General features: G+C 41.0%; 1 protein-coding gene across 4 annotated transcripts in view; it reads left to right on the top strand.

Annotated features, from left to right (window-relative positions):
• Positions 1-27,792, top strand: part of EBF1 (EBF transcription factor 1) — a 266,307-nt gene that overhangs the window by 160,516 nt on the left and 77,999 nt on the right. For 2 of the 4 annotated variants that reach the window (XM_053956790.1, XM_053956787.1), the window contains exons 7-8: positions 9,159-9,240; positions 17,069-17,186. In XM_053956790.1, the coding sequence (XP_053812765.1) occupies positions 9,159-9,240; positions 17,069-17,186 (200 nt within the window). Of the gene's footprint in view, positions 1-9,158; positions 9,241-17,068; positions 17,211-27,792 lie in introns of all 4 variants that reach the window. The other 2 variants (XM_053956789.1, XM_053956788.1) reach the window with 1 other exon arrangement.

Below are 27,792 nucleotides of genomic sequence, written 5' to 3'. Positions count from 1 at the left end.
ACCACTACTAGTTTATTTAAAAGATTTCTTTTAATCATTGGATTTATTCAAGAGGACCATCTCCCAGCAGCATCTCTGTCAGATTGTCCTTTGTCAGTGACTGACTGGGTTCCCAGATCATTATAGTTTTTTATTTATTAATTTAGCTTTTAATAACTTAAAGTTATTAATTTATTGGGTTTTTTTCCCCCTTCCCCCACATAATGTCCTTCACTGCTGCTACTTTACTTGAAGCAAACATTTAATGTGTTCTATGAAGCATAAGTTGTCTTAGGAGGGGATGCAATCAATCCCTCTCCATATTACACTTCCCAAATATTTCTCTGTAATTACTGAGGTGGTTCAGGTGAGGTAAGTTCCACCCAGGACTGTGTGAACAGCAGATTTACAGGCATGTTTTAAACTTGTCCATTGCTGCTGCAGTTCTCTGGAGGATTTAGTGTTGCAGAAGCTGAGGCTGGGGTGTCACCCCAGCAGTAAGTCCCAGAGTCTTCCAATGTAGATCTTGCTGGCAGTGATCCCAAGGCACTGGAGCAGCTGCAGCCAAGAACCCCTGAGCTTGCCCAGAGTCAGCATCTCACAGGCACACAGCACTGTGAAAAGTTCTTGCATTTCTCTGGAAACTCCTTGGATTATGTATTTTTAATGTTTTTGAGACATGAATTTACCCAATAATCACTTTCTTGATGTTTCATTTTCTTTGGACTCATTATTGGTGTATACTGTGGTATATTGTAAATAAGAGATCTAACAGCATCTTGGTTGTTTCTCTCTCTTCAGGCCATCAGTCCTGCACATAAATCTGGTCAAAAATAATTTCCATGTCAATCTAAGCAGACCTCCTGCCCCTTTTTAATTTTTTAAATACTTTTTCAACATAAAGCATCTTCCACTTAAAAAAGACATCTTGGGGACAAAATGAAGCAGGGTCTTGGGGGTTTCACCATTGTAAGATCATGTCTACACCTGGTGTAAATGCTCGAGGATGCATCTGTTCAGATGGGGTTTGAGCAACAGTTCATCTTCTGCTTGTGCAGAATTTTTTCTCAGAGCTTTAGAGGCTCCCACCTGTCCTTTAAATGGCCTCAGCCTCTGGGTTTTGCAGGTTTGGGTGATGGCACCAGTGTGCCAATGTTACTTAAAGATATTCTTGGGCTCAGGTTATTTGAGGAATCATTAATTATTGTATGTGCAGGCAGATTACCCACAATTTTACATGCAGGGGATTTACATGCGCTGGTCCAGGTAAAGGTGGGAAATGTGTTTCCTACACGTGAAATATTTACCAGGTGACTCTTTTTAACTTTCTCAGTAAGCTGGTGAAAGAAATACGTCATCAGCACCCCCAGCTCAAGGTTAAACACTTTAGGGCCTCATGTTTGCTGTGAGAAAAGCAGCTTCAGAGGGCTGGATTAGCCCTGCTCTCCAACATCCCCTGACTGATACCTCTGCTGCTTTTTGGTGCCCATGCTAAAGTTACAGAGTTTACCTTGAGGAAGCAGGGAAGCAAATGCTGATATCGTATTGCAATAACAGCACTGCTGTTATCTGTCAGCACTTACACTGAACAGAGGCTCTTTCTGCTAAAGTATGACTCTGGCAGGGCTGCTAATTCACTGGCATTGTGTGAACTATGACAGACCACAGGGCTGGTTTGTCGTTTTTTCCAGTGACTGAAGTCTAATGTCTTCAGTAAAAACTAAAAATAGTTAATTGGCTTTTATGCCCTAGCATTTGAGGGGTGAAACGGGAGCGAAATGGGGAGAGACTGAAGGGAAAAGTGGTTAAACTGAAGCAAATTAATTGACTTTTATTGTTACTGTTTTACTATTCACCATTGTTGTCATCAAATACCCTGTGTATCCCCTGTACACAGATGGCATAAACTCCTTCCAACTTTTTTTTTTGTTTGTGATAGAAAGGTAGCTGCAGTTCAAGTGTAATAAAAATTTTAGATACTAGAGCTGGACACTAGTAAGGAGATATAGGAAAATTCAGATTTTCTCTACTTGAAAGAAAAAAAAAATATTGAAACGTCAGACCTGGGGGCAAAATTAAATTACAAAAAACTGAGCATTCAAATCTGCCTCTGGACTGTTCTTAATTCTGTTTTGTGATGTTGTTTTTCAGTAGTGTTATCTCTTTCTTTTCTTATTAAAAGTCTGGGAAAAGAAACCAAAACAGTCTCTCTGGGATTTTAACTCACTCACAGGAGAAAATGCCAAACACACTTTCCCAAACTACTCTAAATTTCTGTGATGCATTATAACTCAGAATCAGGGAGCTAAAGGAGTCCAGAAAATGCAAGATGAAAAATTGATATGCTGTGCTTCGCTGTGCAGAACGCACAGACCTGAGGAAAAGTGACTGGGAGCACTTGCTGAAGTGAGCAATGAGTAATTTAAGGCTGGTTTGGGTGATCCTGCCTTCTGATTTGGTGATTGTGTGGTGCCTCCTCAGCTATTTGCTGTGCTGAGCTGAATATTTACTGTATTGATAACAGCAAACCCTGGCAGTGCTGGAGCTCTGGCAGCAACAGCAAGTTCACAAAAATAACATTATTATTACTATTAGTATTATTATTATAATATTTCTGTTATTATGACGCTGCCTGAAAAATTTCAGTCTACAGGCTCTGCTTGAGGTTTATTCTCTGCATCACATTGCTTTTCTTGGACCTTTTCTGCAGTTCAGGAGGAAGATATATATTTTCTAGTAAAGGAAATAACTTTCCATGCCTTTAGTTTTGGTGTTTGTTCATTTTTGTAAACCAGTGAATTGCTTAGCATCCCATAAATGCAAAATGCATGTTTGATTTGGCTTGCATTTTAAATCAGTAAGAACACTGAATCCAGAGAGAACAGATTTGGGATTTTTTTTTCCTTATTAGGATGTTTGATAACTCAAGAGGTTCTGTTTAGAAGAGAGTTAGATGGCTGTATCTGGTGTTTAATTCCTCTTCTGCAGAATAAATTTCCTGTTGTAAAAATACCACAAAAGGTTGCTACTGCTGTTTATTGACTAAAGAGGCAAGTAAAATCCAGCTGTGAACATGTGGGTAATAGGAGGTTTCCTCCATGCCTATATTTGATTTCCATGCTCAGCCTCATGTTGGTAAACATCAGTGTAAGTCTCAATTATTCTTTTGTGAATAAGGTACCTGACATAATCAGGGAGCTGTATGTGAAAAGGCCTGTGAGGAAAAAAAAAAAAAAAAACAACCCAAAAAACCAAAAAACAATCTTCAAGTGAAGTTTTAAAATGTTGGAAAATGAAAGAAATTATTCTTCAAGAATATAAAAAAAACTTTATTTTAGTCTAAGTTTTTCAATGTTAGGACTTTTGCCAGTTTAAAATAGGAGTTTTGATAGGAAGAGTCAACTTGAAAAGGGAAAAAATTAGCTTTGTCCTTCTGAAGTTCCTAAAGGGAAATTTCATAGATCATGGAATCATAGAATCATAGAATGGTTTGGGTTGGAGGAGATCTTAAAGCCCATCTCATTCCACCCCCTGCCATGGGCAGGGACAGCTTCCACCATCCCAGGTTGCTCCAAGCCCTGTCCAACCTGGCCCTGACCAGTTTATATATTAAACTTCCAGGGATGGGGCAGCCACAGCTTCTCTGAGCAACCTGTGCCAGGGCCTCACCACCCTCACAAGGAATAAGTTTCTGCTTATATCTAATCTAAACCTACTCTCTCTACCTTTTGATTATTTACTTTTCCAAATAAAATAGCATTTTCTCTCTGTTTTTATTTTAGCGACAGATTACTGAGTAGATCAAGTTACCAAAGTTGCAGGAGAAGTTATAGATTGACAAAGAGAGAAGTGTGTGAAAAGTGCAGAGAACCCCCTGCAGAAGCAAACAAAGCAGTGGCAGTGAGTGCACTGTCAGCCTTGGTGACCTCTGGGCTCACCCCTGTACTGCCTCTGGTTCCTCTGGCTATGCCAAGTTTTCACCAGAGCCAAAATACCCATCAGAGGTTGTTTGAGACACTGTTTTTGTAGCATCACCAGGCTGAGCTGGTGAGCAGAGCTGGACGTGCTCAAGGATGTGAGTGGTACCTTTGTCTCCACTGGTACTGTTTGTGTATTTAAATTTATGCACATATTTAGTACTCTGCTGAATTGGTGTGCCGTACAGAATGGGCATGCATTCCTTTTATCTGATGGAAAGTTGCTAATTATTGCCCTGGCCCTGTGTATTTTGGTTTTACTAATTTTACAAACCCACATATACTTGCTGCTGTGTTTCATCCAGCAGTCTGAAGTTGCTCTTTTTCTATCAAATGTGTTTACACCACAGAAAAGGTGTGTTTTGTCAGTTTTGTTTGCCCTAGCCAGGTCTGAGCTGTATAACCAGCACTCACTCTGGATAGCCACTGGTCTGGCTGACCTTGGCACCATGACAGCTGTCGTATTTTCACATGGAGGAACTGTTCTTGAACAACTTCTCCAATGTATCAGGAACAAACAAGCTTTTCTTCAGCATCAGGAATGCAGCAGGTCTTCTTTCCAACTATTTTTTTTCCTCCTTCCACAGACATATTTATTGTGGCAATGGCAAGAAAATCCTACTGCTAAGCCTTCATGTTTGAGTTCCTTTAAACTTCCTTCAGGGGAGTGACAGAAGAGCCAACGTAGATCATGTCAGAGCTTGCTTTCTTTAATTTAACTCTTCAGTTATTTTTAATAAACATGAGTATTAATTTGTAGTGGCAAGAAAAGCAGGAGGGCAAAATCCTCTTACATCTTCATTACTTGGATTCCATTTCTGCTGTGGGTTTAATTTAAATCCCTGCGGTAGTGGCAAAGAGAGGGATGCTGCTGGGGAAGGTGTTGCACAAACCCAATGGGTTTGGTGTGTGATGGAAAATGAGGCCAGCAGGGAGTGGCAGGGAATATTTCAAACAAGTGGAATGATCTCCAGCTGGTGTTGTGCTCACCAGATCCACCAGTGGAACACGGGGAATCAGAGGATGGATGGGCAGGAGTGAGGACAGAGCTGGTTTCAGGAACTGGAAGTAACAGTAGGAACCAGGCCTGGGGTAGAGTTCCTCCCTAGCAGAGGGTGAGAGCACAGTCCTACTGGCACCAACATCTTTTTGGAAATGCAGCAGTTTTGTTAGAAAAAAACCACAACTTCATCTCCAAAAAAAGGCATTTCTATTGAATTGTGAGAAAAGGAAGGAACATTCCCAACAGCCAATAGCACATTTTTTAGGGCTTTTGCCTGGCCAATAGAAATTCACGATAATCTGGGGCCTGGTTCAGCCCAGGGGTTTGTATTTAACCAGAGGATGCATTTCTACACTGGACCTTGCAGTTACTTGGGGATTTGTAGTGCATGAATGGCACAGATTAACTGCTCAGCAACGTCACTCCCTCAGCAGTTTTTGCAGCCTGCCCTGAGCAGCATCGTAGGACACCTGAATATAATCTAAAATTAACTTGTTTTCCCCCAAAATTCCCTTCCTTACACTCGAGCCATGTCTCTGTGGGGTGAAGGTGAGGTGATGCATGGAATTCTCTGGTTTAATACCAATGCAAGTTTTTGTTCCTGGACTTGAGCTGACTTGCATGGAGTTGGATTGTGTTTCTCTGCTCCACACGCACAAATGCTCTTCACACCAGGGATGGTAGTAGTCAGGAAGAGAGTCAAAAAATATTTGGTTGATTCATGAAAAAACCCCAAACCTTCAATGGTAGCAATAAGGATAATTGATGACTGACTCCTGTGTGGAAGAAGAGCTGGTGTTCAGCAGTCACATAATTTTGGAGAGAGAGTTGAAGATTTTATTGACACTCCTGTGTTTTGCACTTTTTTTTTTTTTTTTCATCTTGGAAATGAATTTCAGACCCCAGTAGTGAGTATTAATGCTATATATCCTCTGTGGTTAGCATTAATGGTACACAGTCCTGCCAAATGCGGGGAAAGTTAGAACTGAAAAAAAATAACCCACTGTGAAGAAGCTCAATGTGAGCAAATGGGGATGGAGGTTTATGCTTACAAAGAGCTCAGCTCTGTTGGCACTTCTCCTGGACCAGTGCTGTCAATCCAAGTCTGAAATATTTGCAGAGTGAAGTGTTGCTAATGAGCAATGCTGGCAGGACCAGGCTTGAGGTGATGAAGGCACCTGAAGAATCGGTTTAAAGCAGGAACCAGGAGCCCGGGCTGAGGCCCATGAATCAAACTGCTCTGCTCTACTCTTGTCTTAATCTGCTCCATCCTTCTTGCTGCCAAGGTGGGGGGGTTCCATCAGCCAGGGTGTGGTGCCAGCCCAGGAGCTGCTCAGCTCTTGCCTGAATGATGTGGGATGCTTCGTGTGGCCAGGGGGACTCCAGCCCTGGTGTGTTCCCAAACAAAGTGCAGCCCCATCGTTTGTTTTGTCTTTCAATAGAATTAAAATACGGCGCTTGGCAGAATGTGTTCTGTAAACTGGTGACTTTTTTTTGTTTAACATGCAGTGTGTGAACTTGGCTGTGTAAGCTTTGCGTTCCTCTGCAAATACTGTTATTTTTGCAAGTTAATTTTTTTCTGGAGTTGGTTTAATTCAAAAGAAGTTTTGTTTGCTTGCTTTCTTGCCTGAGGTTTTTTTGGTAGGTTTAAACAGATGAGCTTCATTTCTTCTGCAGTTTATTTTGGTGAAACTTCTGTAGCCTTTGGGGGTTATAGCACAGTGCAAATGGACTTAGACTGTGAAACTTTGGGTTAGAGTTTTGCAGACCTCAAAAAGCAAACTCTTGTATTTCAGAGTGACTTTCCAAGCCTTTGAGCTGACATGAATTCAGAGTTTGTAAGGGGAGGGAAGGCCCAGTGTTTCTCCATAGAGCTTCACAAAGAGTTTTCCATCTTTTTTTGGGGAACCCTTAATCAACCCACCAACCCTCATTGCCAGTTATTTGTGTGCTGTGCGAATACAAGCCAGGAATTTTTAGCTATTTTTAACTTTTCCATGCCCCAGCTCCCCTCAGGGCCTGGGGTGTTGCTCTGGGGCTGTGGCAGACCGGGTGGGCAGCTGCTGGACTCAGCCCTTGGCAAAGCTGCCAAAATCCCGCGGTAAGCGCAGGGCAGCGCCAGCTTCTCCGCAAAGAGTGAGTGGCTCTGAGAGGTTTTGCCACATAAGGGCCTGTTTGAGGCTGTAGGCACCAGCTGACAGAGATGTCTTTGCCTCTGAACAGATGGCCAGGCTTTTTATTTCAGCGAGCAATCTCGTGTGGAGGGGTGGTCTCCGAATCCTGCCAGGGTTTCACGAGACAGGGCCAGCTTAGGGCAAGAGGGATCTGATGTGTGTGCCCTTCATAGCTCGTGAGCTAAGTGACGAGCTGGTGACAGGACAGCCATCATCTGAAGTGTAAGATCCCCAACTCTCCCCACTTTTCGTTTTTCTTTGGCGGAATTAATGCCCTATTTGCTTGTCTCTCAAAATCCATTCTGGCACAAGTACAAACCATTGCCTGGTGGCAAGCAGTTGTCTGGATCCGAGATGCCAAGATTTGTGCTGACAGCTCCTTCTACACAATCTGAGTCAGGCTGTCACAGCTGGCCATTAGCAGCTTAAAAAGACACATGTACAGCAAATAGCACCACCTTTCCATTACTGAATATCAGAACCTGCTTGATTGAGAAATGCAATGGCTTGCACTGCTCTTTCCTTTAAACAAACACTGCCTCCAAACCCCTGCTCCAGTGCAGTGGATGTTTATTTTATGTGGATTGCCTGCTCTTATTTAGAAGCTCAGGTCTGGAAGAGACTTCCTGGGCCAGGAGATCTAGTCCTTGATAATCCCAAGCATCACATTTGCTAATCCTCCTCATTACATTGCATTTCTTTAATGAAAAGAATCCCTCGTAGTTTCAATTTATCATTGCAGCCATTTGCCTTGTATGATTTCCTTGGCATGGAGGAACAAGCAGCAAAACTTGCCTTGTTGAGGGGCAGCATCACAACTAGAGCAGGGCAAAGAATGCTGCTCATCAAAAAGGGATTTTCTGAAGCTGTTTACCCTGCACTGTTGTCTTTCTTGGTGACAGTCTGTGCAAATTCTGCTGACCTAGCATTCAGCTTGGGTGCTAAAAGAGGGCTGCTTGCAAAAGTTAACATTCAGATTTAAAGTAAAACAGGATCAAACTGTTCCCCACTCCACTCCTGTATGTGGGAACAGGGCAGAGGAACTTCTGCTTAGTCACTGATGGTTATTGCACGTGTAATGCTGCCCTGTCTGGTTACACTGGGCTTTAACTTGCTGTAGGATTAAACTTTGCACGACTGAGCTTTAGTAGACCTTAGTCTGTAGTTTATTTTGGACAAAAGACTGATAAACTTTGGCTTTCAAGGAGGAAGCCTGGAATCTGAGACCCACTATTATTCATTGACTTGTCTTTATGAGTTTACAGTCCACTGATGCATAACACTGAAGGAAATATTTTCAGTGAAATGTTTGCTTTTTTCTTTGGCTTTGTAAAAGGCAATGTCTTCTCTTCTCTATATGTCAGGGTCATATAGCTACTTCAGTGAACTGTGTATGGTCAGGAAATAGACTGCATCTAAAGCATTTCATTTTTCCATGAAGCCATTCTTTTGACCAAGTCTTCCCCCTTCTCTCAGGGATTTGGGCTCCACTAACCACTATTTGAGCATTAATTTTATGCACAAACTTGGTTTAATCCTGGGAGGGATATTTCAACTGTATGGAACATTTTCAGTATTTTTGTATTAAATCAAAACCTGCGTGTGACAGCGAACTTGTAAAACAAAGCCCCATTTATACCCAAGGGAATTTTCATGTCTAGCATTTTTCTGTCCCTTTTTTGCAGTGCTGAAAAATGTGTCTGTTCCTCACTGCTCTGATGGCACAGCCAGCCTGGCGTGACAGGGGGACTGACTTTGTAAACATTAATGGCTCTGACACAACAGAGCTATGAAATTAGTGTTTAAATTTTCAGGATGTGCTCACATGTTTTGCTAGATGGGGCCTATGCAAGCTCCACTCCCTCTTTGGATGGGCAGGGGGGTGATTTTTCTGAGTTGGGAATACTGATGTTGATAAGTCTTTGTTGGACCAAATGTGCATATGTCATATTTATATTACTGTCATATTTATACATACTACACCCTATTTATAAGACATTAATGTTTGTTTCTCTTTCTCCACAGGTTCTTCTTGAAATTTTTCCTCAAATGTAACCAAAATTGCCTAAAAAATGCAGGAAACCCTCGAGACATGCGTCGATTCCAGGTCAGTCGGACACGCTTCCTCCTTTAAAAATCAGCAGCTGTTAGGACAGAAGTACTTTGACCCAAACTAACCTAGTAATTCACTGGAAGATGCTAAAAACATAAGGTCACAAAGTAATGCCTGAGGACTTCTTGTTGCAGCAGAATTGTCAGGAAGTAGTTGGGTTTTCTTGCTGTGGAAGAGAGCGCTCTTGAAGATAATGTCATCTCCACTGGAAGGGAAAGCATGAAAAGGAAAAATCAAAATGACCTCTCTGTTGTTTTTAGCTATGGGGCTCCCCTGCTCTGAGATATTTCTCTCTCCATGGGGAACTATTTGTTTTCATGCAGACACCGAGTGAGCACCTTGTTTATTGGCTGGGGCAGAGGAAGGTGTAAGAGCAATTGATAAAATCAGGCTTGTGGCTACACGTTACCCCTGAGCAGTGGTAAAGACTCACAAACGTGTATCAATGAAGGTCCATCCCTGTAGGGATGAAGGTCCATCCCTGTAGTGAGAACTTGGAAAAAGCTACCACTGAGTGTCTCTTTCTTGGGATGCTTTGGGCTGGTATTTCCCCACTGTTGCATCTTGTGGCACTGAGGCTTGGGAACTGAAATATCAACACAGCTTCAGATGGCCAAGGACATCTTGTTATGCTCCACCTCTGTCACAACTCATTTTGGGATGAAGAACGTCACTGTCCCTTGGGAAGGTGGTCTGTACATGCACTTCCCCAGTGCTGGCAGCACACTGGAGTGGTGGCAATGCTGAGGAATAATTGTTCCAACATTTTATTGAAGATATACTCTTTGACTGTGGCAATAATGCTTTACCTGGGTATGTGCTGAATAAAAATATGGGATAGAAAGTCAAAGAACTTTCTCTTTTGGTGGGAGGAGTGAATACAGCCCATGGAGGAAACATGGTAGAATCTGTCCATGGGGCTTTGCCTCAAGGTTCTGAGGCAGAAACAAGAGATTTGTCCCATGGACCACATGGGCCTCTGGAGAAAGACAACTCCAAAATATATCTGCTTTCTGTAGTTACTCAGGACCTTGTTTGCTTCTTTTGCAGCAGTGTTGCACTTCAATACAAGTGTTGAATGCTATGTAAGTGACAATATTATTTATATGTAGAATGTCTTTTGTTGAACTGCTTAATTGCAGCAATGCTGGAAGGCAGAAGGGTGCTATTTGCCTCTGAGCAGGGAAGTGCAGAAGTGAGGAGATGTGGCCACAGGGATTAAATTAATCAGTGTAAAAGCCAGCATTAGCATGGCAGAGCCCTCAGCTTCTCACCCCACGCTCCTCCCTCTGTCACGACTCTCCTGTGATTCCAGAGGGCATTATCAAGGAAAGAGAATGTGGGAAAAGGACTCACACCAGCATGGGGATTTAGTCTGAGCAGTCACCCGTGGGGCCTGTCAGAGCTTGCTTCACAACATGTACACTCTGCTGGGGCTGTGCTCGCCCAGGCTCAGGCTGATTTTCATATGGAAATGCCTGTGCGCGTCCCTCAGAACAGCAATCAGGAGCTGTGTCGGCGGGGAGGTAGGACATAGGAAAGGTTGTTGATCTCTTGACTTGTAAAGACATTCTGTCATACAAACCCAGCTTCACAGCAGTTGAGCTTTCCGTGTGTAAACAGAGACTGCTTAATTACACAGGTCATGTCAATTAGCGTGACCTCAGCATTTTCAAGAAATTAATCACTTTCAGCCTAGTGAACCACTCCTACTCTCATACAGGGTGGCATTGAAGCTCGCAGCGTTCTCTTCAGTGCCCAGGCTTATTGTTTTACAATAGCTGCTTTTGTTTCTTCCCTTTTCTTCTTTTTTTTTTTTTTTTTAATTTTGAACTTGTTGGTCTTTTAGCAATAGACTTCTTAAAATAAAACAGCTGGGCTCTACAGAGTCCTAGCTTCATTTATAATTTCTTAGGGTGAAAAGGACCGAGTGTACATGGAGTATCTCAATGCTATGGTACTCCTGGGTCTTTGAGGCAGTGTTGTGTAGGAACCAAATGAAATCTGTGCCCCTGCGTTTGCTGTCAGCTGCCTTTGAATTGTTGCCAGTGACTTACAAGATCTCCAGTGGTGATGTCAAAGTTCTGGTTAAAAACCATAAGGATAAGGTATTTCCAGATACTTTTAAATGGTACCATACTCATTTTATACTCCACAAAAATGGAGACATTTCCTTCCTTCATTCCCCTACTTGTGCAGGACTTTGAAGCTGCCAAATTCCAACTTTTGGTCTGTCATTCATCAGTCCCCAAAAGTTGCTGGAAATTCTTAGAACACAGATTATGGTTTTGATGGGAGAATCAATGAAGGGTCAAGGATGTGAGTCCTGCACTATCTAAGGACCAGTCCTGTAGAAAATTTCCTTTCTTAGTAGATTTTAGAGTTGGTTTGGTTTTTTTTTTCCCCTGTAGCATGGAATTGTCTGATTATCATCTGATACAAGACACGTTAAGAAAGCAGAGGGAGGAGGCAGAGTGTGTCTTGATTCAGGCTCACAATCAGAAATGAATTAGGAGGTTTTATCCTGCAAATGTAGGAGTGTGATAAGTCTAACATAAAAGCTGTTAGGGCCTGGAAGGAAATAAATTTCTCTGCGTGTCTGAGATGTCCAGGCATGTGACAAGTGGAGTGGTGTGGAGTGCCAGCAGAGTGTGTGTGCTAGAGCAGTGCTGGCCCTGGCTGTGTTTGTTGTGTCTCTATTAGCACAAGGAGAGTCAGGGAGGAGAAGGCAAGTACTGCACAGTACTTCAACTGTGCCTCACATTCCTGCTAGTCCTTGAGAAAATAATTTCATCTCCATGTTTCATCAGCCCAATTGCACAAAACATTTGGTGCTGTTGTGTATTATCACCTTTGCACAACCTTGCCTTTTTTATTCCAGAAACTCTCTGGAGCAGATGCTCAGTCTGGTTGTGAATTCTTCATCACAATAAGTCATCATTCTTGGTGGGATGGGCTGTAGTGCCCCAGTTAGTGGTAATAATAATACTGCTACTAAGTAGATGGTGTCATGAGTGAGCTCTGCCTAGATTTGATTTTTCAGAACTAAAAACTCATTCATACAACCTAAACAGTTTTGTATGTTATTGTAATTAATGAAACCCAGGTGCCCTAGCTGTCTTGTTGTTCTTGTTTTAGCAGAACTGCTTGTAAACTGACACATGTCAAGTTTTAATTTAGAAGAAACTTTTCAGGCTGTGTCACTGAATAAAACCCCAAACATTCACTTATTATGAAAACCTTGCAAGTCACTTGGAGATTGCCATGCTGTTTGATTCTGTTACCACAGCCTCTCCTGCAGCAGAGGCTGCTCATTTGCCTCCATGGGATGCTGCCACTCATGTTTGAATTGAAGCCACTTGTGTCTTATTGCAAATTTGCATAAGAGACAGAGATGATGCTTCATGAATCCCAGATAATGGAATTTGGACATGCAAGGCTCCATCCCCAGAGAAGGAAAAGGCAAAAAAAAGGAAAAAGAAAAAGAGACTGAAAAATAGCAGTGAGAGTTGTGGCCCAATTCAACAAGGTAATTAAGTGCCTGGCCTGTCCTTGAGCACGCGAGCAAAATTACTGAATGTATTGTACTTATGTGCTCATAGTTAGGCACCTTTTGAAGTGTCTTGTTAAATGGAGAGTGATTTTTAGTTACTAGAATAAAGAAGTCAACACATTGTAGGAAGAGGTCACAAAGTGGTGATGAAAATAAAGATGTGCTCGAGCCATTTATAGCTTTCAGAATAGTGGCAAGCTCTGGAGTTACACATTTAACACTTAGGACACACTTCAAACCTGGAAATCATCCTAGCCAGATTTTCTCTGCCTTTGCCGCTGGGTATTGGGGACGTTGCAAAAATATCAGATCCCTCACCATACAGTGGAGAAAATTGAAAGCACAAGGAAAATGCTATGTCTTAATCAGTGAGCAAAGCTTAATGGGCTCTGGTTAAAAATCAGGAGTTGTGCAATGCTTAATTTTGATATATTAGGTGAGGTACTATACCAAATAAACAGGTATGTGCTAAACGTGGATAAATAGCTTGATCTCCAGGCTCCTGGTCTCTGAATATTTAAAGGAAAAAAAAAAAATCTAAGCTCCAAAGTATTCACAAACTGAACTATTTAATGGCAGGCAGAATAATCCACAGAGCTGGGATACGTTACTGCATTCGATAGTGCCAATTTCATTGAAGAAAGTTGTAAACCCATGTGTTTCTTTCATACCTCTGTCTCCCCTGGTGTTGATACAGGATTTAAATTCAAAATCTATGAAGGGCTAAAGCTAAAGCTCAAAATCATTTTCCGTGTTTGCCTGTCTCAAATTAAAACTGTGTTTTGTTGACAAAATTTGGAAAGGTTTGAGATTTGGCAGACCTGGTTGTCCCTGTGCTTACATTAATGTGTCAGCACCTCATTAATCATTTATTAAAGTGTAGTGTGCCTTTCCCTCTTGCTACAGTCTGTGTTTTAGGATGCCTTGGTGCCCATTCCACATATACTCTGGCTGTCCCCTCCCCCTAATTTTATGATTTCTCCACAAATTAGTTTTAGCATGTGCTTTAACTTGAACATATCCCAGTCGTTTCAAAATCAAAATGAGGAGAGTGTAGTATTTTTTTAGATTAAAAAATATGAGTAGAACTTGTAAGCATGTAAGTGCTCTGTAGCAATCCAAGTAGGTAACTGTGGCACACAATATTCGAGGTGCATTTTTTCACTATTAATAATTAGAAGCATTAATATTTCCTTGGTGCAGTGCGCATTCAGAGTTCCTCTATTAATGAGAATTTTCATTTAAAGAATTGAGCAGCAAGAGCCTGTTGCTTCTTACAGGTGTGCTATGAATAATCTTTTTTTTTATTTTTTTTTTCAAACAGACACATAAGAGGGTTTTTTTTTTCTTCATTTCCTGAGACTGGAAACAGTTTCACATGGGGATTCCATTTATAGTTTCTGCTGCTAACGACACCAAAGAACCACACCAATGTGGTCTCTTCATAGTAAATCAAACTGTTCAGGAGGGAGGTAGGAAGATATTGCTAAGTAATTCAAAATATGTTGCATCAACAGTTTTGAAAATCTGAGGAGGGGGAAATTAAATGTAGCTTTACTCACATAAAACCTCAACAGGATTGTTTCCTCAAGTTCTTACCTTGAAAGTTGCATGCGTAGCAACAGCTACTTAGATACAGGATTTTCCCAGGTTTGAGAACTACCTTACTGTTACTACTCTTGACTCATTATTTTTCTGGAATTCCATTTCAAAAAATGTTAAAAGTTTTGGTTTCAGCCCAGGATTGATCAGCTTCAGTGTGAAGTCTGTGTGTACCTGTAGGGTTTTGGATTTGGGGAAAATATTTTATCTTGTAGCCACTGTTATTAATTGTAATTTTGTTAATTTTCACATGCATCTAATCAGACTCATAGAAGAAGATAAGGAGCTGACATAAATCATGGAGCTGTGACAGGCAATGCCAAGGATTTGGCTCAAAATCCCACTTGCAAAGAATTTACAGTGGTTGCAAGTGCACAAATAAGATTGCAAACCCCGAGCCACTTACTATAAGATCATAGTTTATTGAAAATATCATAAACTTTATTCTACCCCTCAGGAATTCAATGGATAAATTACTTTTGAAATCCCTTTTGGAATATTATATATAGGGCTTGGGTTTTTTTCTCTCCTTAGTTTGATTTCAGAAAAACTTATCTGTAGTATTTGGTGCTTTCTTTTTCCCAAATTTCCATCTGTAGGAGCTCTTGAATCATTTATTCTGTATTTTAATATCTTTCACTTAAAACACGCACAAAACTCTATTGCTTGAAATGCCATTCTGAGGGATAGGGTTAGGATCTTTTAGATGTAAAATATTCTCTTTTGTATTCCTCTTTTCCAGAGAAAGACTTCAGGATCTGCTCTGGGCAGTTTAGTGGCTTTGCTTACTTTTTGAGTATTTTAATTGAGGGCCAGAAATAGGTAGAAAATTTTTCCTTTCACTCTGGGTTTTTTTTAGCTCCAATTCAAGTGATGAAATTGAATAGTTGTAAGCAATCCTTTAAGTGTCCCCATTTGACCAACTTTGAGAGGCAGCAGCTTCCTGAGAGAGTTGAAGCAATGTTTGCCAATCCTTGTAAAGCATTTCACCTCTTCAGAGGCTAAAGCCTCTCAAAACCAAGAACAATTAAAGCGAGAGCCTTTCAGAGCGACTGGGGAATTCAGCAAAATAAATCAGAAATCCTCTGCCGTGGCTCTGGAGGCTTGCCTCATTATAAGAGCAGATCTATTAGCCCCCTTGCCATTGTCTTTCATTTCTCAAGTGAGGTGATTCTAATTAAATTAATCTGCATGTCAATCTATCGGTGATCAATCAAAAGGGCTGAGGTCCCCCTTTGCGGCACTGTGCTTGCGGCTGACAGGGGCTGATAATGGAGGAAGAAATAAACTGTCGAGCAAAGTTAATTAGTCAACATAATAGGTGGATTAAACAGGAGCTGCTGATTGCTGTTTCACATGTCGAAGCATGAGGTGGGAGCTGAAACTGCAATTAACAGACAATTATTATATTTGGTTGTAAGAGGTCGCATGAATAAACATATCTCTGTGGGTTTCAGTCTTTAATCCCTTTCCCTGTTTAATGTAAGGAGAAGTGTAGGTCATTTCTTCTTATTGTTTTAGTCAAAGTTCTCGAAGGCAATGCGTGCTCCTGGCAAACCAGCAGCCAGCTGAAGGCCAAATCTTTGGCTGGGGTAAAACCCTGGGAATGCCATACTTTTCCTGGGAAAAGGCTGTGGGAGGGGTGGCTGAAGGAAAGCCAGGGAGGCTGAGACTGCTTGGTCTGAATGGGGTAGGAGGAGACGTGGTGTGATGAGCTCACAGCTCTGCAAGGGACTTGTTTCTCCATGGTATTTCATGGCTTACGTGCCCTCTGCCTGGACAGGGATTTCCTTTTGGAGCCTCAGGGTTGAGGAGTCCCTCTGGACACCTTGGTGCAGCAGGGTCTTCTACTTGGGACCCATCACTTACCTGTTTGCCCCTGCTGGGTTGGCTCCTCTCCTGCCCCAGGCAGCTCTGGGGAACAGGAGTGTCTGATCCTTCCTCCAGTGCAGTCCTGCTGTGTCTCCCTCACCCTGCCTCAAATCAAATCCCAGGTGTTGAAATTGAGATAAGTTGAGAAATACAAATAATTCTAACAGTGGATGAATAGGGTTGTGTTCTCCAGATCAAGACCCCACTGTCAAGCGTGTGTGTGTGTGTACACAAACATTCCTATACGTACTCCTCAAGATAGAGCTCGGGAGAAATTTGGGCAAGTCCAACAACCTGCAGTGCTGAGGGGAGAGCAGCAGAGGAGGGGTGAGGCTGGCAACAACTTTCATTACAACTTCACAAAATACACTTTTGTTTTCTTTTATTCTGAATCGATTCTCATTTGCAATGTCAACATCTCTATCTGCTTCAGCGTGGAAGCTGAAGGATAATTTAGGGTGAAACACAGCTGCCCTTGTATATAGGGGAAAAAATACTTAATAAAGATCCTCTTGTTAAAATGATGGTTAACAGTGTGCTGTCTGCCACGCAGCTACAAACTCTGCAATTTGACTTAAAACTGCATCAAAAGCTTTCGATGCCAAAGACCCACTCATCAATAGCGTCTCTTGTTAGATTTGTACAGCACAAGCACCAGTTATTATACGAAATAGCTTTGCAATTTTCTACAGCTCCCAGCTGTTATTTATTTAACTGAGTTTATTACACTCCGCGCTTTTTAAAAAACACACGGATTTCTCCAACTTTTCCTCCATCTTGCTCTTGTGCTTGCAGGTCGTGGTGTCTACAACAGTCAATGTTGATGGCCATGTGCTGGCAGTGTCAGACAATATGTTTGTGCACAACAATTCCAAGCACGGGCGGAGAGCTCGAAGACTTGATCCCTCGGAAGGTACGCCTTCTTATCTGGAACATGGTAGGCAAATCATTTTCATTGGTTGGCATTGCTACTTTAAATGTGGATTTATTTGGTTTGTGTCTCTGGCTGCTGGTTTCAAAATTGTCCTGTAAGAGTTTATTATCTCTGGGGCCAGACATTTGAAAGGGACTGGCCTCCACACCAAAGGGGGTATTTTTCAAGTAGGTCAGCTCTAAATGTAGTGAAATGACAAACAAGTAAGCAAACATGGGTGCAGAGGTTGTCTTGTGTGTCAGTGAAGTGGGGTGATTTTTTTTTAATGTTGGTTGCTTTTATTCAGCACCCAGAATTGGAATCTGATTTTTTTCCCACACTGCCCTAATTTTTTTGACTGTGCATCTAAAGGATGTTGCGTATTTTCTGAAGTGCTCAGCACCCAAATTTTGGATTGCATTTCTTCTATCTATAGGGTGCTGAGCTCTTTAGGAGATTCTTCTGTTCCTTTGAATTGCCCTAAATGAAAGCAGAGCCCTTTTGGAAATCCATCTGCTTACTTAAGCCATGGATAAATGTTCTTTTCTGGCTCCAGCTGTGCCAGCTGAGGACGTTGCTTTTCCCACAGCTGTTTGTCTCCCCTCCCTGCTCCAGGCTATTCTTCACCATGGACATGCCAGCTAGGATGGTTGTGTGCTTGCTCCCTGGTCTCCTCCAGGCCAACGAAGTTCATTTGAAATAAACCATTTAAATGATCACTCTTTGCCAATCTGGCTTGTTGCTGAAATGATTGAAGGAGAAAATGGTGCAAGGCAGTTTGGCTTCTCTGAAAGTACAGTAAACTCCAGCAAGAGTGGGATGGGGGCACGTGGCTGGAAGCAGCCTGGGGACAGTAATCTCTTCTGTAAGGTCAGCTGGTTCTGGAAGAGAACATCTGCTGGTGACTGTAGGTGCTTAAAATGGGAGTTGTTGAGTGCAAATGTACTTTGAAAAATCTGGATTTGATTAATGTTTTGTTTTGCTCTTTGTCCTCAAAGTCGATGACTACTGCTGAAAAACAAAACAAAAACAGAGGGCATTTCACTCCCCTCTCCCTGTTCCAGCTTGGTAGAATAGCTCTTTGTCTTCAAAGCTGTTTGTAATCCTAAATTCAATAGGTGCTTGCTCCCTCTAAGAGATGAGCTCCCATTGAAGTAGCTGAGTTTAGAAGGCACCAGTCCTTTATGCTGGTTTGTTTCACAAATATTTGCCAAGGATCTGATGAATAATTAAATAGATTTTTCCAAAGAGTTTGAAGAAACTAGATAAAATTTTCTCTGGGAAAGCAAATGCCACTCAGAGAAATGTTAACTAGATACGTTAAAAGAAATTATTAATGCTGAGAAATGGGAAAACGTGTGGGTTTCTACTGCTCAGTGGATTCCTGTGGAAATACTTCTCTATTCTGTTTATGCTTTCAGGCATCAGTCCTGCAAGCACTTATGCATATATTTAAGATTATGTTCACATATGGTCCTGTTGGGATCAATGAGGCTTCTTGTGTCAGAGAAGCTGAGGGTATTGATAAGTGTTTGCAGAATCGGGTCTGTAGTTCACACTTACTAACCTAAAATTCTTAGCTCAGCAGCGTTTCTCATTATATAAACATAACTTACATCTGTATTTATTTAGCTCTAACTTTTTATGTAGGCTACGAGCCATTTTCAGCCATAATTCATGTTATAGAATTTTTTTTCATCCTGCCAACAACTTAATTTAATAAACAAACCACTGTCATAATTTTTACTGAAATTTATAAGGAATGTATGAACTCTGTCTTTATTAATTAGCAGAAGGCATTACAAAGGGAAACTTCTTTCTGTTCGACTTTGTAATCTTTCCATTAAGTCTAGTCTTAAAAAAAACACTCCAATTTTTTTTTCTTATATTCCTACTAAAGTAGTTGCCATATTTTTCTCTTTTTTTCCCATTGCAGTCTTCTCAGTGCATGCTTTTGGTTGAGGCAGTACTTAATTTCTCTTACATAAATGCCCTTATTCTCATGCATGGTGCTATTGCATTTTACCACAGCTGTCGTTCTCACTCCTACAACCTGAGGGATTCTGTTGGCAAAAAAAAACCAACAAAAAAAAGATAATTCTTTGCTTACATAGCTGCACACACCTGAGTTACTGCGCTGATATTAAAAGTCAACATCTGCAAAATATCTCCAGTTGTACATTTTGTGGGAAAGGTGATTTTTCTAATCTGCGTTCTCAGGCACCTCTTAAGCAACCTCATAAAGCAACTGCTAGTAAATTCTTACTTTTGAATAGCAACCTTCACACTACAAAATTGCTCTCTTCCCAAAGGCTTGGTGGAGCCTTTCTTTTTAACCTAAATCCTTCAGTCCAGCTCTCCAGGAATTCTCTGAGCATGTGAATCCAAGAAACAGGAAAAAAAAATTAAAAATCCAGTAACTGTTATGATGTAATTAGGTATCTAAAACACTTAACTAGATAAACAAATAGAAAGAAACAGGCTTAATTCTATTGAATTTTGGATAAAACCCATTGGAACAGATGACAGTTTCCTCCACTGAAATAATTTTTTGCTTTCACTTTGAGTCAAAAAATGTACTATTTTTCTCCAGTTTTTGGAATTTTTATTCTGTATAATATCAGAGGCAGTTTGTTTGCCTCTCCTCTCCCCAGGTTTTCTGCCTCCCTCGGGGAAGGACAGATTGACCTGAGCTGTATCCATGAGCAGGGAGATGGGAAGGGAACGTAGTCATGGCTTGTCTCTGGTTCATTGCTCTGGTGAGCAACTGCTCGTCACAGGTTTGTAAAATCTGGGATCTGACTATAACATACCCTTGACCAAATGTATTCCTGTGGACTTTTCCAGATGTTTCACTTCTTAACACAAATATCTGATGGCAATAGAGATGAATGCCTGACTGTGAGGGCTGGGGAAAGGGGAGACAGGATGTAGAAAGGTGTGCTGGTTGTTGAGTTTACTTAGACAATATCCAGCTTATCCTTACAAGCTTGTGTTTGCTGCTCTGAAACACCGAGTTACAGTTTATGTGACACCCAAAAGACACTTTGGAGGCCAAAAAGCTGGAAAGAAAGCTGCACCTCCCAAGCCACTCAGGAGCCTGGTGTCTCCACATTTGGCTTTCACCATCTCATTAGCAGGTAGTCTGGATTATTTTTGGGACATCCAACACATCTTTATTTATATCTTGCTTGTCAGAATTTTCACTCAGTAAAGTGAAGGTTCTTTTTTGTAGCTCCTTTCTCTGAATGTAAACAGGACCCCAGATCCTGGTTTTGTGTCCACACGCTGCCCCCTTGAAGCCTATGGGTTAAGCAGCTCATCTTTCAAATAAATATATCTATCTTTTTAAAAGTAATAGCTGGCAGAGGCCAATTATTATTTCATCCTTCTCTGTGTGGTATAAATAGGGTAAGCCACAGTAATCTGTGGTTTTCAATAATTATCACTTTTTCATTCACAAATAGTTGGATCCTCACTGGTTTTATATTTATGGTAAACCAGAAAGCCAGTGTGGTTGACCTTCCCAAATTATATATATAGTAAGATGTATAGTCAAGAGCCAACAGGCCCCAACAGTAGAATATATTTCAGCTTGTAGTTCATCCCAGGGTGTCAATTTTAAAAGCAAAATCTTCCCAATGAAATTTAAGTGATGAGCTCATGGAAGCCTGGCAGGGCTTGCAACAACTCTTTTCAAGTTTACCAGCAATAAATCCACTGCAAAGTTTCCAGTTAAAACTCTTATATCGTTGCAAAGTAAAAATTCTTTTTGTCCCCAAGTCTTTCGAATGTCTTTACAAGAATGTAAAGCCAATTGCAGCATCACTTTCTCTATTGTTTTTCCTCACTGGCAGAATGCAATGCCCTCGAAAAATGATAGTCCCCGAGACCCTGTCAGTTTGCATGCTCTAACACTTTATTATCTAATGATCTAATATGCAACAAGGCAAAGAGGGGGTGCTTATCACCCTGACAGGATGCCTAAGAGAAGTGACTAAATTACTTTATGTACCATTAGCACTAGCTGCCAGGGTGAACTCACTGCGAGCATTTATGCAAATATTCCTGAATACATTCAAGTGGCCCTGTCAGGAAGACGACTGACAAGCAGCTTAAATGCTTGGGTTTTTAAAGGGACAGTTTTATTTCTTTTTTGTTTTCCTTCCTCCTCCATGGGAGAGCACTGAAGAATTAGGTGATGGTGAGGTTTGCTGACGATTTGGTTCTGAGTCAGCTCAACAGCATCAGCAGATGAAAGATACAGGTTAGAAATAGCCACAAATGATTAGATGTGATATCAGAGTTTGCAGGTGGAAGTGGAGATAACCATGATTTCCAAAGCAAAATCCTGCTGTTATTTTAATATGAAATATGCATAAATCTCTGTGTGTTTATATCTAAAATAAGTCATTATATATCAAAACCATTATTACTGATTGCCTTAAACTGGAAAGGATAGTGCAAGGCTGGGTTATTTGATCACTTTATTGTGGTGCCTGAGACAGCCAAGCTTGTACAATGTTGTTTTAGCTCATGACAGCAATGAGTGACTCCAACCGTTTGTCTGCAGGTGCAAAACCTCCTACAAGAAATAAAAAGCAGTAGTGGCTGTGCTTCTGCTGCACATGACAGGTAGATCCTCTTGTCAGCAGTGGGGCATTTAAAGAGTTTTTCTTGCCAATCCTGCCCATCCTGGGCCATTTAAGAGCTCACAGTTACTGCACAACCAGAGATTTTCCACTGAATCCTCAGATTTGAAAGCAAAAATGATTGCTAGGCTATGCCTTAGTGAATCAGGTATTTTTTGTTTGGATTATTAAAAAAAAGGAAAAATCTCCCTCACCTTATAAAGGATTTTGAGAGGATAATATTTAAAATAAAGCTTTGACACTGACTGCCCTTAGGTCTCATTTCTAGTCTGCCTGTAACAGAATTGTTGAGGACAGACATTGAATACCATGAATTTAGTTGCACATGGTGGGTGATTCCTGAAAGATGCGCAGAAATCTGGCTTAGTGACCTTCTTCTTGTGCCCTAAGTGGCTCTGGCACAACTCTAACCACTAAATTTTGGGCAGTGTGTAGAGTTGTGAAGAGGATGACCAGATCAGCTCCATTTTAACCATTTTATCTCTCAATTCCTCGGTGGTGCCTTTCTCTGTGCTAGTTGATGAAATTGTCACGCCAAGAATACTGACTGAAGCAAAAATTTTAACATGTTTACATGGATTAATCTTCAAAACTTGATACATTTTGCTCTTAGTTGGTATAGGTTCATGCTGTTCATCAAAGCTAGGGACTACTGCATTAAAAAACTGGCCCGGTTTAAACAAAGAAACATGAAAGTTTGACTTGTTTCATCCATGGGTGGAAGCACCTGTTATAGTTTAGTGCTGAGTTTAAGAATGTTTTTGTGATTATTTGAAAAATATAAACACACGCTTTTTCTGCATCATATCATTCCGTATAGAAAAATGCAGTGGGCTTGATTTATTATTTAGAAGGAAAATATTGAAAAAAAATATTAGGATTCTACCACTCTACTTGAGGGGATCTTGTATGTTATTCTGAGTTATGTCTGCTTTCTAATTTATTTTCTATGAGGGAAGAATACCTTGGGTTGTTGGACATCTCTATGCATACACAGGGGAAAAAAAAATGTGACTTTCAGAACATTGCACAACATGGATAGTAATAACAGTAAGTGAGCCTTGATATACTGAAGGATTGCAAAACTTCAAGCTGGAAATAATTTTCTTTATTTTTGCCAAGTTGTCTTTTTCATATCGGTTCCTTCATAAATGCAGTGACTCATAAATTCAGGCAATTTTTAACATAATGGCTTGTTATGTGTTCTTGGAGCTTGACCTCACTGAGTGTATAATATTAACCTTTTCGCTGCCCCATGGACTTATTCTGTTTCACAAAATGAGGGAGTGGTTGGGGCTGGAAGGGACCTCTAGAGATCATCCAGTCCAACCCCCTGCCAAAACAGGTTTGCCTGGAGCAGGTTGCACAGGATCCCATCCAGTCAGGTTTTTAACATTTCCAGGGAAGGAGACTCCACAACCTCTCTGGGCAGCCTGGTCCAGTGGTCTGTTACCCTCAAAACAAAGTTTTTTCTCATAATCAGATGGAACTTCTAATACAAGTGAAAACACCAGGGCTGGATTAGTTCAGAATGTGAACTTGGGTGGAGTTGGGGCATCTGTCCCTCTGAAGAGACAAAACATGGCCAGAGAGTTAAGATGCTTTACTTGAGAGAATTGATAGATTAAGGCTCATGATGATCTTAACCAGATTTTAACTCTGGGAGGCAGTGAAGTAAGCTTCCAGTACTGTGGCAAGTTCTCTGTTGTAAATGTTGAGTAAGGACTTGGTATTTTCCCAAAAAATGTATGGCAGCTCAGGGAGAGGTTAAGGTTTGAGTAATTCCTCACATGGTTGAGGATGTGGTTCTCTGATGGGTGCTATGCAGGATGTCAGGCTGGGTGATCAAAATGGTCTTTTCAGGTGTGAAATGTTGGATTTACATCAGATCAGGAAAACATGGCAGAGCTAGGATTTGTACAGCTCCAATTTAGGCAACCAAAACTGAGTTAACTAAATTGTGCCCCACTGAATTTTGCTGATGTCTTTTTTTTTTTTTTAATCTTCACCAGAGCAGTTGCTGTTTGCAGCCCCAAATCCCTTATTCCTCCTTGGATATTACTGAGAATTGCACAAGAACTGGGTGGGTGGGTAGGTGGAGCTGCCCTTCGCACAGCCAGTCGCGCCAAGCGAAAAGCAGAAAATCTTTTGTTTCTGTTTGTCTGGGTCATAAATCATCCATTATGGAGAGGTACTCAAAAGCTTGGAATATCTGGCTGCAGCAATTCTGATCTTTCAAAATTTATTTTTAGTCTGACGCTAAATGAAAGCAAGATTTAAACAATGAAAATTGATTTTAATGGCTAGTTTAGGCGAGGAGATTCCAGAATTTCAGTTCTGCCATAAGAGTGTAGCTATTGCGTGAAGTTGGAGGTTAGAGTTTGTGGTTTTTTTTTGGTTTTTAAACATTATTGTGTTGTTGTATAACATATTTGTGCTAACACTTCTGCAGAAGACTTAGATACCATTTGAGGTATTCTAGTCATTAATGAAAGGATTACTGTTACATAATGTCCATGGAAATATCTTCTGAAAAGGCAAATTTGAATACTCCAATTACCACAGTTAGAAAGGATTTTCCCTTGACAGTCACTTATCAGAGATTTAGGGTCATGTTTAACTGAGAAAGGAAAATTGGGAATGGGAAACACCTCGATTTTACAAAGCCATGTCAGTTTCTACCCATGAGCAGCTGCCCTTTATGTTTTTCAAATAAATAAATAAATACATAATATGCCCCCAAAGAGCCCTTCCCCACCAATATCTAAGGGATGTCAAGCTGTGATGTGTTGTTACCCTCTATTGTTGTGAGGATGTCATGAATTAGTGGAAAAATAGTACCTGGATGAAGATAGAGAGAATTTTGTGAATTTCCCTAAGGAGCTTTCAGAACCATGCTCCCAAAATTGCAAAAAGAAGAAAACATAGGGAAAACTGACATTGAATTTTGATACAGATTTGCACAGAAAAAACTGTTTTGTTACAGCAGACCCATAAGGGAAGAAAGTTCAGATGGAAATTCTCCAACTACCAGAAGTGTTGGCTCTTATTTGGAGAGCTTGACCAGCCATTTGCTGAAGGTTTGAGATTTCTCTCCAGACCTTAGAGGAACTGAAATACAGTCATGCAAGTAAAAAAAAAGCTTAACTCCCCTGTTTGGCAGAAACGTCACAGGTACCAGAACAGGGGAACATGCAGCAGCACTCAAATAGGAAATGAATATTCAGAGATGATGAGTGTTTGTTACATTTTAATTTACTTTGCTGGCCACCATGTCACAAATATAATGGCATCATAAGGAGAAGAATGACTTAGAACTGGAGAAATGTTTGAGAGACACTCCACTGTAGCAGTGAGGTTTTGCCAGGAGTTGTTTTTCCAACCTTCCAAAATGGACACACCAGGAAATGACAAAACATCGTGTTATTGTAGTATGATTAATATTATTTCTGAACAAATTCCTCTAATTTAGGTTTTTCTTTATAGGAAATGATGTATTGGTGTTATGGTGGGAAAAGATACTTTTTTTCACTCCATTCTCCTGCTGGATTGGGAAAATTTTGAAGGAAAATAATTTTGTGAATTGTGGTTTGGAAGTTGAAGGCCAAGAATTAGTGATTTTTTGAGAATTCATCTGGATGTTATAAAATGTCATGATTTTCAAAGAATGGTGTTCACAGCAGTTTGCAGGTATCTGGACACTTCCAAATGTTACATGTTGAGCACCCCAGTATTTAAATACCCCAAAGCAATCAGTGGTTATAAAAGGTCATTGCTCCCAGGAAACTTATGTCCAAAACTGTGAATCAACTCAGTAATAGCAATCTCAGGATTAAAGGTTTGGTTAGGTGAAAATTTTCCACAAAACTGTCATTTAGAATATTCAGTTTAGAAAACTTCACAAATAATGAACTCATCTTGTCACTGAACTGAGAGAGGATTAGAGTGAGCATTCAAGTCTCTGTGTGCCAAGTGTTTCCCCAGAAAAATGAATATTTGACAAGTCTCCTCCACATGCAAGGAAATGAGTTAATAGCATAAACCAGGACACTGATGCAGAAAATGGAGCCCACCAGGGTGGGATGTTTGGAGCTGTTATTCTAATCTGATTTGCTATTTGAAAGTTTTAATGTTTAGTAGCAAAGAATAAAAATAACCGGCTAATAATTAATATTGGAATGAAGAAAGGCTTTGTGTTTGGCCCAAATCCAGAGTACAAGATTTTTGGGAGCGTATGGCATTGCAAAAAGTGTGCTTTCATTAAAGCCAGTAGTACAACTTCATAAAGTGGTTTTTAAAATCTTAGCCCAAACTGTTTGCTGAGCATAACCAGAAAGCTTTGTGTGTCACAATTAGTCCTTTCTGCTTTCCACCTTCATTCCATGAATTTATAGTTCTCTTTGTGACAAAACAAATCCTTAGCGTGAAAGTGACTGTAATATAAGCAGTGCTGGTTTATGACCTCACTGAGCAAAGCGAATGGGCTTAGGAAGTTTATTAAAAAGATCAAGAATAAAGTTTCATGAAAAACTTGTCTGAAATTTAGAAGCTTAAGGTTATTTCTCAAAAGTAATTCAAACATTTAGATGTGTAAGTTAAGGTACAATGGCCACGGTGAAATGCTTAAAGAGATACTGCCCCTCATGATGTAGATATTTAGGATTTTCTAAACTTCCGATCCATTTTTTGTGAGACAAGTGGCCGTCCAAGAGTATAGGTATCCCAAAGGAATTTTCTGGGGGGAATTCTTGGACCTAAAGCCAAACTTGTAAAGCACCAAGATGCCTAAAGCTGTAGGTAGGTGTTTAATGGGATTCTTAAAAGTCTGACTACAGAATTTCTATCTGTCTGTGAGGTACTTTGAGAATTCCATTAGTTGCTTACTGGAATCATTGGATTGGTGGATGCTTCCAAAAATCTGGTCCTGGGTGCTTCAGGAACCTGCTGTACTACCCTTGAAGTGCCTGTTAGCACTGGGAGCCTAAGGAAGTTCAGAATTAATTATGTTTGGTTAATACCATGTCATTATGGTTTTGTAGCAGCTTTCTCAGAGGTTCAGTATCTATCCCATGAAAAAGCAAAGTGCTTTTCCCACAGAGGTCCCTCCTGAGTTGTGAAATGGCAGTGGAGTGCTGGATCTATCCCTGCTGCTGGAGGCTGAACAGACAGCTCATGTTGCTGCTCCCTGAAAACCCAGGCTTGCATATGGAATTCATAGGTTTGGTGTTACCTGATCCATGCCCAGAGGGAAGGCCAGCACTCGGAGCAAATTCTGCCTGACCACAGCAGTGCTCATCTTTCCAGCCGCAGCATTAGTTCATGGGTTGGGGTTTGAGGTCACAGCACTTTCCTGCAGGACGTTCAGGTGAGAGCATTGCTCAACTCCCTGGGCTCTTTGAGGAGAAGAAGAGGAGGTGAAAGAAATATTTCTGACTGTGTTTGACTCTCTGAGACACTGAAAGGTAAAGCTACTGTGATTAGGGGCCCTTTGGGGAAAATTACTCTTTTCCTGGGATTGCGACCCTGAAGGTGACAGTGAGTGCTGCCTCCTCCTTCAGCCCTGAGCCTCAGCAGAGGTGCCTGCAGGAAAGCCCAGAGTCAGGTGCCTGCTCAATATCAGCTGCCAAATTTTTTTTTATGAGGTTGCTTCTGGCTGCTCCCTACCTATGCTATCGTCTTGCCGAGATCCCTTGGTACTTTCCTGAGCCAGCACGGAACTCCCCGGGTCTCCAGGCTTGTAGAGGTGTCTTCCCATTTCTGCTTATTGTATAGCGGAAAGAGGAGCCTAATTTAGGCAGGCTGACTCACCCAGCCAGAGCTGGAGTCTGATGTTTGACAGGCTGCAATGCCTGAGGTAGGTGGTCTGAATGCAGCCCTAAATAAATAAATAAAAACCTAGCATGACTTTATCAGAGACATTGAAAGAACAACTTCTCTAAGCATTTGTAGGCTCG

The sequence above is a fragment of the Vidua chalybeata genome, chromosome 15 (genome assembly GCF_026979565.1).
Source record: "Vidua chalybeata isolate OUT-0048 chromosome 15, bVidCha1 merged haplotype, whole genome shotgun sequence".
Classification (NCBI taxonomy): Eukaryota; Metazoa; Chordata; class Aves; order Passeriformes; family Viduidae; genus Vidua; species Vidua chalybeata.
This window is presented reverse-complemented; position numbering and strand designations above follow the sequence as displayed.